This window comes from Galeopterus variegatus, unplaced genomic scaffold (genome assembly GCF_000696425.1).
Source record: "Galeopterus variegatus unplaced genomic scaffold, G_variegatus-3.0.2 Scaffold6504, whole genome shotgun sequence".
In the NCBI taxonomy this organism is placed as follows: domain Eukaryota; kingdom Metazoa; phylum Chordata; class Mammalia; order Dermoptera; family Cynocephalidae; genus Galeopterus; species Galeopterus variegatus.
In genome coordinates this window covers 100,795-111,463 of record NW_007732615.1, presented here as the reverse complement: position 1 = coordinate 111,463, position 10,669 = coordinate 100,795, and the positions used below count along the sequence as shown (strand labels likewise).

The 10,669-nt window shown below is 38.3% G+C and overlaps 1 protein-coding gene across 1 annotated transcript in view; it reads left to right on the top strand.

Annotated features, from left to right (window-relative positions):
* The first annotated feature begins 1,239 nt into the window (after nucleotides 1–1,239).
* Nucleotides 1,240–10,669, top strand: part of LOC103606341 (methylcytosine dioxygenase TET2-like) — a 37,727-nt gene continuing 28,297 nt past the window's right edge. Inside the window, 7 exon segments of the mRNA XM_008590955.1 lie at nucleotides 1,240–3,134; nucleotides 3,136–3,156; nucleotides 3,159–3,880; nucleotides 3,930–4,765; nucleotides 6,356–6,446; nucleotides 8,091–8,184; nucleotides 8,817–9,025. Coding sequence (XP_008589177.1) covers nucleotides 1,272–3,134; nucleotides 3,136–3,156; nucleotides 3,159–3,880; nucleotides 3,930–4,765; nucleotides 6,356–6,446; nucleotides 8,091–8,184; nucleotides 8,817–9,025 — 3,836 coding nt within the window. The 5' untranslated portion in view covers nucleotides 1,240–1,271.

Below are 10,669 nucleotides of genomic sequence, written 5' to 3'. Positions count from 1 at the left end.
GCTCCATTAAGGAGTTCACAGTATGGCGGGAGAGTAAACAAAGTACAATTAAGAGTGATATGTTCAGTAATAGACCATATACGAGATATAGAAGAAGATAGAAATGGGACTGATGAATTCTAAGGGAATTAAGAAGGCATCCTAAGCAGACAGAACAACAAAAGCATGGAGTTCTCAAACAGCTTACCATGTTTAGGTATTTATAAGCTCATGTTATTGTGTTGTTGTAAACTGTGAGAGGGAGTAGAAGAGGAAAATAGAAATCTATATATATGAAAAACCATGTATATTAGGTAGAAATTCTTAATAGAAGTGGGCAGCCAGCCTCTGTAGAGGGAAACATTGAATCACCTAGAAAGGACATTTTATCAACTACACTTTTCCCCCCTGTCCCATCCCCTGGGATAGTGATAAGACTGAAAGGAGTGTGCCTTATCTCTCGGGTGTGTTAGTGTAAAAGAGTTTGAGAACAACTGATGCAAGCAAGGCAGGGCCTATAAAGTGTGTTAATGAGGGTATGACATCAGATTTGTATTTTAAAACATTCCCTCTGATAACAAATTGAAGGAAGTCTTGAAGGGCCAGAGGGACAGGGCAGAAATCGTTTTAAAAAGCTACTGCAATAGATCGTGAGAAAAGGTGATGTAAATCTGAGCTATAAAGTGGCAGTAAAGATGGTTCAAGGAATATATAGGAAGTAGAATAGAACTTAGCAAGTGATTGGATCAACTAAGTGCTAAAGAAAAAGGAAAGGTAATTTTTCTCTCTTGACATTTTGACAAAAAAGAATTATCTAGGAAGGAAAATGATACAAGTTAGTAACACAGTATGAACCTTCACATTAGCTGGTGATTTTGATCATCCTTGTTCTCCATGACCATAAATATTTGAGAGTTGATGTAGGAAAGGTAATTTTTCTCTCTTGACATTTTGACAAAAAAGAATTATCTAGGAAGGAAAATGGTACAAGTTAGTAACACAGTATGAACCTTCACATTAGCTGGTGATTTTGATCATCCTTGTTCTCCATGACCATAAATATTTGAGAGTTGATGTGAAGAAAGAACAATTATTTCTTGAGTAGCTATTTGTTGTCACTATGAAACATGAAAATGAGTATTACAGCTATGTCTAGGTATTTCATTATTATTTATGCCACAATTATTCTGTAAGATGTATATTAATTTTAGATATATTAATACATTTTAATTTTTATGCTCTTTAGAATTCATTCAAAGGGCAGCCTTGTGGATGGCCCCGAAGTAAGCCTGATGGAACAGGATAGAACCAACCATGTTGAAGGCAACAGACTAAGTCCATTCCTGATACCATCTCCTTCTCCCGTTTGCCAGACAGAACCTCTGGCTCTAAAGCTCCAGAATGGAAGCCCATTAACTGAGAGACCTCATCCAGAAGTAAATGGAGACACCAAGTGGCAGTGTTTCAAAAGTTGTTATGGAATACCCCATATGAAGGGAAGCCAGCTTAGCCGTGTGAGTCCCGACTTTATACAAGATGGTAGAGGGTATTCCAAGTGTCTGCAAAATGGAGGAATAAAACGCACAGTGAGTGAACCTTCTCTCTCTGGGCTCCATCAGGACAAGAAATTGAAACAAGACCAAAAAGCTAATGGAGAAAGAAAGAACTTCGGGGAAAGACAAGAAAGAAATCCAGATGAAAGCAGCAGTCAACCAAATGTCTCCGCTTTGAGTGATAAGAGAGAATCTGTGAGCACTGTAGCCCAAGAAAATGCAGTTAAAAATTTCACCAATTTTTCAACACACAACTGCAGTGGGTTTGAAAATCTAGAGCTTCAGATTCCGAATGAGCAGGAGGGGAAAATTGCTAACTACCACGACAAGAACATTGTATTACTTCTTAAAAATAAGGCAGCGCTAATGCCTAATGGTGCTATAGTTTCTGCCTCTTCCATGGAAAACACACATGGTGAACTCCTGGAAAAAACACTGTCTCAATATTATCCAGATTGTGTTTCCATTGCGGTGCAGAAAACCACATCTCAAGTAAATGCCATTAACAGTCAGGCTACTAATAAGTTGTCCTGTGAGATCACTCACGCATCACATACCTCAGGGCAGATCAATTCCACTCAGACCTCAAGCTCCGAGCTGCCTCCAGAGCCAGCTGCAGTGGTGACTGAGGCCTGTGACGTTGATAATGCCAGTAAACCAGCTGCAATGCTAGGGACCTGTTCCTTTCAGAAACCAGAACAACTACAACAACAAGCATCAGTTTTTGAGATATGCTCATCTCCTGTAGAAAACAGTAACATCCAAGGAACCACAAAGCTAGTATCTGGTGAAGAATTTTGTTCAGGTTCCAGCAGCAATTTGCAAGCTCTTGATGGCAGCTCTGAACGGTATTTAAAACAAAACGAAATGAATGGTGCTTACTTCAAGCAAAACTCAGTGTTCACTAAGGATTCCTTTTCTGCCACTACCACACCACCACCATCACGATTGCTTCTTTCTCCCCTTCCTCCTCTTCCACAGGTTCCTCAGCTTCCTTCAGAAGGAAAAAGCACTCTGAATGATGGAGGTTTGGAAGAAAAGCATCACTACTCCAACCAAAGTCACACAGCTCTTTTAAGGGAAGTGGAAGTAGAGGGTCAGCCTGAAGCATCACCATCCCCGAATCCTAATCCACGTATATTTGTATCCAACCTTTCTCTGATGCTTCCAGAAAGGCCTCAGAATAATTGTGTTAACAAGAATGACGTACAGACTCCAGGGACAATGGCTGTTCCAAGACCAATATCAGAACATCTCAAGCATAATCCACCAGTTTTTGGTAGCAGTGGAGATCTACAGGACCACTGCCGGCAGTTGATGGGAGACAAAGAGCAGAAGATTCTGAAGGGTAAAAACAAGGAACAAACACGAGATGTTGTGCTCCCAACACAGCACTATCTCAAACCAGGTTGGATTGAATTGAAAGCCCCTCATTTTCATCAGGCAGAAGCCCATCCAAAATGTAATGAGATGTCACTGCGATCAGTTCTTCAGTATCAGCCCAACCCCTCCAATCAAATGACCTCCAAACAATACACTGGAAATTCCAACGTGCCTGGGGGGATCCCAAGGCAGGCTTACATCCAGAGAACAATGCAGCTGGAGCAGAAGTCACAAATGTACCAAGTTGAGATGAATCAAGGGCAGTCTCAAGGTACAATGGACCAACATCTCCAGTTCCTAAAACCCTCACACCAGGTGCACTTCAAGACAGACCCTTCACCAGAAGCTCATGTACAGTCACTGTGTACCCCTAGATTTCATTTTCAACAAAAAGGAGATCCTCAAACTGAGAAACTCATGTCCCCATTGTTAAAACAGCACTTGAATCAACAGGCTTCAGAAACTGAGCCATGTTCAAACTCACACCTTTTGCAACATAAGCCTCATAAACAGGCAGCACAAACACAACCATCCCAGAATTCACATCTCCCTCAAAACCAGCAGCAGCAAAAATTGCAAATGAAGCATAAAGAACAAATGCCCCAAACTTTTACTCATCCCCATGGCAACAATGGTCAGCAAACAGAAGGATCATTCTTTGGCCAGATTAAAGTAGAAGAATGCTTTCATGTTGAAAAACAGTATTCAAAATCAAGTGGGTTCCAGACTCATAATACCCAAATGGGGTTGGAGCAAGAACAGACTATGAACAGTAAAAATTCCCCTTATGGTCAGATCTTGAAATCAAGTGCAAGCAAAGTACACATTTCTTGTTCAAACAATACACACCTAGTTCCAGAGAATAAAGAACAGACTGTACATTCTGAACTCTTTGCAAGAAACAAGACCCAAAACTTGCAATATTTTCCAAATAATGTGACCCAAAAACAAGAAGTTCTTCATAGGTGCTTTCAAGAACAAGAGCAGAAGCCTCAACAAGCTTCAATTTGCAAGAAACAAGACCCAAAACTTGCAATATTTTCCAAATAATGTGACCCAAAAACAAGATGTTCTTCATAGGTGCTTTCAAGAACAAGAGCAGAAGCCTCAACAAGCTTCAGTTCTACAGGGATATAAAAGTAGAAACCAAGATATGTCTAGTCAACAAGCCACACAACTCGCTCAGCAAAGGTACTTGACGCACAACCAAGCAAATGCTTTCTCTGCGCCTGACCAGGGAGGAAGTCACATTCAGACTCCTCCCCAGAAGGACCTTCAAAAGCATGCTGCTCTAAGGTGGCATCTCTTACAGAAGCAAGAACAGCAAGCACAGCAACCCCAAATTGACTCTTGCCATAATCAGATGCACAGGCCAATTAAGGTTGAACCTGGATCCAAGCTGCATGCCTGTATGCGCCCCATGTCAGCACAGCCAGAAAACAAAACATGGAAAAAGATAACTAAGCAAGAGATTCCACCTCCAAGCTGTGATAATGTGCAGCAGAGGAGCATCATTGAGACCATGGAGCAGCATCTGAAGCAGTTTCAGGTCAAATCATTGTTTGACCATAAGGCTCTAACTCTCAAATCACAGAAGCAAGTAAAAGTTGAAATGTCAGGGCCAGTCACAGTTTTAACTAGACAAACCACTGCTGCAGAACTTGATAGCCACACCCCAGCTTTAGAGCAGCAAGCAACTTCTTCAGAAAAGACACCAACCAAAAGAACAGCTGGTTCTGTTCTCAATACTTTTTTAGAGTCACCTTCAAAATTACTAGATACGCCTATAAAAAATTTATTGGATACACCTGTCAAGACTCAGTATGATTTCCCATCATGCAGATGTGTAGGTAAGTGCCAGAAATGTACTGAGACACATGGTGTTTATCCAGAATTAGCAAATTTATCTTCATATGGAATCTTCCTTTTTTTAAATTTTAAGTCTGACAGCCATTTGTAAAGGCTCATAAAAATCTGAAGTTTACATTTTTTTGTCTTTAAATTATAGATGCTTGTGCTGAGCAAGAGAGAACCTCACTTACATGCAATTTTTCCAAAAAATTTAAACAATTGTCCATGTTTAGTTTTTCCTCTATTCAGACCCTTTAAAATTCAAATGTATCTGTTTTAAATTAATCCATCTATTTAACTCTTATATCATCTCCTAGACAGAAAAGCAGGCAGTAAAAAAAATCTTTTAAAATGGGAAAGTAACTGCCATATGAAAATTAACGTAGGAACTTTGAATATATATATTTTTTTAATCCAAGGTTTAACGTATTAGTAATTTTACAAGATTTCTGCATAGTGGGGAAATTATTGTCTTCAGTCTTGGTGAGTTGGGGAAATTATAATGCTGAGTCTCTCAGTACTGCCTTTCTCCATTTATGCACTTGAAACATTGTGATTTTTATTTATTTTGATCCATTTTCTCTAAAGTTCCACTTCTGTTTAAACAAACATTTTTTATTAAAATTCAGGATTTATGATAGATATTTAAGAATAAGGAAACATTTTTGTTGGTGGATGCAGATATATATGTGGGTAGAGGAGAAGATCTTAATTACAGCTACTCAGTATGGCTATAGTAGAAGACATTTGAAAAAACAAATGTTAAATTAAATTAGTGTGGCTAATGGCCCACCCACCCCATGCTGTCCCTCTCACAATGTGATGCCCCACACTTTGAAGGAGGTGGAGAGAGGACCTACACCCTCTTTGTGTGTGGTCATTAAGTTGCCTGCCTGGGCTAAAGTGCCACACATCATAGATAATATTAGGTAAGTTATATACATCTTCACTCCCTCCTCTTATGACCCTAACCCTTCCCACTTTCCGTCTTTGGGGGTTTGCAACAGCCCCTTCCTTTTTCCTGACTCTCCAGAGTTTTCTCTCATAAATTGCTCTAAAGTGCATATGTATAGGTCTGGATTAAATATTTTTATTTTCTAAACAGAGTAATTAAGTATTGTGGGGAAATGAGGAGAAAAAGTGATCCTTGACAATAAACCGAGCAATATTTTGGGGGTGGGATAGGACAGGAAATTTTATTTTTAATCTTTTAACATCCAAGTGGCAGGCAGGCTTGTAGTTAGCTTTAAAAATTTTTTTCCATCTAAAAAATTGGGTTGTAGTTATACTACATATAATACGTTCTAATTCCCTCACTGTTTTCTTTCCATTTACTTGGATTAAAATAAATAATTTCTTATCCTATATCTGAAATGTAATTTATTTTTATCCAGCAGCCAGCATGACATATACTTATTTGGCACATTTTCTAATAGATCAGTCCATCAATTTACTAATTTTAAAGAAAAAAATTTTTAAAGTCACTTTTAGGGCCCTTAATGTGCAGTTGGGGGATAAGCTTTGTGGATGTAGCCTTTATATTTAGTATAATTGAGGTCTAAAATAATAATCTTCTATTATCTCAACAGAGCAAATTATTGAAAAAGATGAAGGTCCTTTTTATACCCATCTAGGAGCAGGTCCTAATGTGGCAGCTATTAGAGAAATCATGGAAGAAAGGTAATTAACTCAAAGGCACAGGGCAGATTAACGTTTATCCTTTTGTATATGTCAGAATTTTTCCAGCCTTCACACACAAAGCAGTAAACAATTGTAAATCGAGTAATTATTAGCAGGCTTAGGTATTCCAAGGTTTCCAACACTACACACTGTGCTATTCACCAGAGAGTCACAATATTTGACAGGACTAATAGTCTGCTAGCTGGCACAGGCTGCCCACTTTGAGATGGATGCCAGAAAACCGAGGCACAAACAAGAATGGTCCAGCCAGCCTGCCAGGCACAAGGGCACTGGCACAGACTGCAGAGAGGCCCCACTCTGACTTTCCCACTCGATGATAAAAATGTTGAAGAAGAAAGGGCAAAAGTGTGGTGTAAGAAAGGAACCACTGAGTTAAATTCACCTAGTGCTGTCAATGAGTAGTTATCTCTAAGGAGGTTTTCTCTTACTACAAACAGAGCAGGTGATAAGTTCAATAGAAATAGAGACAGATTCTATTTATAGCTGCCTTTTTTTCAAAACTGTCAATCACAGGTATGCAAGTATTTGCCTGTATCTGCAGTTACTCCTGCATGTAAAAGACTATCATGAGTGACATAATGCAGAGAGGTCCTTTCATATACATATCTACAGCTCGGAGCTGTTACTCTACCATGGTACCTTTTCATTAAGAGGTAGACAGTGTTAGCATTAAAATACATTAGGGTACCTTTGGGCAGCAGGGACATGTTCAGTATCATTCTTGCTCCATTCCCAAATTTTTCATTTCTAATTTAGCATGTAGGAATTCACTAAATAATCAAATCTAGTGGCCTGACAGAAACAGTGAATTTCCTGGGGCCAGCCCGGTGGCGCACTGCTACAGTGCGCCGCTTGGGAAGCGTAGCGGCACTCCCGCCGAGGGTTCGGATCCCACATACAGACCGGCCGCTCACTGGCTGAGCGAGGTGCGGAAGCAACACCGAGGGTTGCGATCCGGTGGCCGGTCCCAGTCCGGTACAGGCGCGACACTGAGGGTTGCGATCTGTTGCCGGTCACGAAAAAAGACAAAAAGGAAAAAAAAAAAAAGAAATAGTGAATTTCCCTGAGAGCTCTCTCTCTTTTTTTTTTTAAGCAAGCAATAAGGGGTATTTTGATCATATGGGAAAAATATAGTCTATTTCTAGAACTATCCTATATTTTCAAAATGGCCGAATACTAATTATTTACCAGCCCTTTTAAAAAAAAAGTGAGAGATTCTTTGAGGAACAGCTCTAACTAAAATCTGTTATGACTCCCCAAGTTTTAAAATAGCTAAATTTAGTTAAGGACAAAAATCAAATAGTATTTTTTATAGCAAACTTTAATTTTGTGCTTTGTGAAATTATATATAAAAATAAGCTTTCCCATTATTTTCACCCAGCATATAATTTTCAAAATAGTTATTTACGATTATCAGCATTTTTTGATTCTGAAGAAAAATAAGGCTTAAAAACTGTTATCCAGTTTGCTTGGCTTAGACCTTTTTTTAAAAAAATAAATTGAACTGTTCATTTCTCAGGATGTGGTCAGAATAAAATTATGCTCAAATGTTCAAATATTTTGACTGGCTCTTGAATTCATTTGCTAATTGTATGTGTGTGTGTTTCTGTGGGTTTCTTTAAGGTTTGGACAGAAGGGTAAAGCTATTAGGATTGAAAGAGTCATCTATACTGGTAAAGAAGGCAAAAGTTCTCAGGGATGTCCTATTGCTAAATGGGTAAGTGTGACTTGACAAGGCCTTTGGTCTTCAATCTTGGGCATTTTGATTCATTAATGTAATCCTAAGATTTCGGTTACCAAGACCTAAGAGTCATCCCAGTTGAAAAGAACATTGCCTATATTTATTTTACCATGTGTTATCACTTAAGAAGAAGGCAGATTAGTAGTAAAATTAACAAACTATTTAATTGAAAGAATTTAATGGTGAGGAGGAGGTCCATTTTAGTGCCTGCTAAAAAGCACTTCTTGGAATGTGAGGAAGTGGTCTTTAATCCTTTAAATACCTTCATTTAATTTTCATATTGTCATTTACAAAAACCTTAGTCTAAGACCTGTATGTCTTTCATCTAGCTCTGGCTTTAGTGCAAGTGGCCTTTAATTGCCCCCACTATACTGGATGTACTCTGCTAAACATTCAGGAGTAGTTTTGAATCTCTTCCTCTTCTGACGCCAGGGTAAGGCCCTGCTTTACAGATGGGCAACAAAAGGCAAATTGCAGATTGCCATAACTGTGACCCAGACATGAAAAAATATGCATACATAACTCGATGCTCTTATCTGCTGCAAGTGACCCTTGTTTTGTTTTGGTTGGGGTGGGGGGTGTTTGGGGTGGAATGGTGATCTGTACAGGTGATTCGCAGACGCTGCAGTGAGGAGAAGCTACTGTGTTTGGTGCGGGAGCGAGCTGGGCACACCTGTGAGGCAGCAGTGATTGTGATTCTCATCCTTGTGTGGGAAGGAATCCCGCTGCCTCTGGCTGACCAACTCTACTCAGAGCTCACCGAGACGCTGAGGAAATACGGCACGCTCACCAATCGTCGGTGTGCCCTGAATGAAGAGTAAGTGAAACCCAGGGCCTCTCCCGTCTTTGGGGCCACTAGTAGAAAAGCCTAATCTTTGGTTTGAAGGAAAAGAATTGAACTTGCATTTTTACATTTATAAAATGGGGATCAAATGCCTGTTTCACAGTCATGCAATAAGAGGTTGTATTTGCTAACATGAGTAATTTGAGGTGATTTCGATACCTAATATTTTGTACACTCAGTGCATCTGTTAGTTAGGAGCAGTTTACTGGAAGTGTAAGTATCTATATCCACATGGCTTCAGTTATACTGTAAACTTGAAATTATTTTGTTCCCCCATGCTACGGGTAACAACTCTTGTGTGCCTGGCCACCACTTTAGTAAGTATTCCATGTTGCAGTATCTGAAGCCAAGTAAGTTTGGGAATTCCCATGTCAAGGACCTTAACATAAAAATAAAAGCCCTGTGGAAGTTCTGACTTTTACTTCCATTCAATCTAGTTCATTATTTCCACAATAGTAATCAAAATTGCTTCCATTTTTACTGATGTTAAATAATCAAGAAATTACTACCTATGGATATACATTATTTTTCAGTAATCTAAAAATTTGGAACAGGACAGCAAGGGTATGCAGTTAAATATATTTAGTACATCCTTTTTTCTTTTCTTTTTTTTTTTTTTAACTTCATCCACTTTGCAGGAAGTCTAAACCTTCACTTGAAGAGATTTTGCCCACAATTGGTTCTAATATGATTTTAATTTTGCACTACTTTTCTCTGCATCCACCAAACTACAAATTAACTTACTGAGCTTATTGAAATATTCATGCTGCTCATTGCAGTAACCCATTGCTAACCAAATTTGTTGTTTTGCTGACTATAACTCTTAACTGGTATGATTTAATTAACTTTTTAGCATAGTTTCTCTCTGTGTGCTGTAGAGGACAAATAAACTATAAATGATCTGTTTAGGAAAGTTACTCTTCTTTATAAAAGTCTGACCTGATTTTCTGTGATAGTTATGACCCAAAAATTTCATGTTGTGTATCAGACTGCCATAAATCCACTTTTACAAATGATTAGTTGGAAGGTAGAACTTGTCAATTTATAACATATGATTTGTAAACTTATATTGGATTCATTGAGGTGAAAAATACTTTTCAATATACCCTAACTTCTCTTTTTCTTTCTGAAATAAATGGATGCATAGGTACCCTTAATCAGAAAGAAAATAAAGATTAAGGTGACTTGGGCTGCTATTGGTAATAGCATTTCTTTCTCAGGAATTGAGTAACACTGCATTGTTTTAAAAGCAGAATTCCTTTTAGACTGGATGGTTTGAAGTTCTATATCACTGAAGAACTGCTTGTGAAAATTTTTGAAGTTTCATGCAAATTATATGTCACGTTTATTATAATTAATTAAATTTTTATTAATGTTATGTATCTCTGGTATTTTTCCCCTGAAAGCTTTTCCTTAATTTCCCATCAATGCCATTGCCTGAAATGGAATCTGACTAGAAAGAAATTTTATGTAAAGTACTTTTGTAAATTTTGTTATCTTGCATTTGAAAACCATTAACAATGATTGGACCAGGGTCTCAGAAAAGTTCTGATTTGTTTTATTGTAAATAGGAGTATACAGAACTATTAGAAGATTTCAAATATAAGGTGTTTTTTT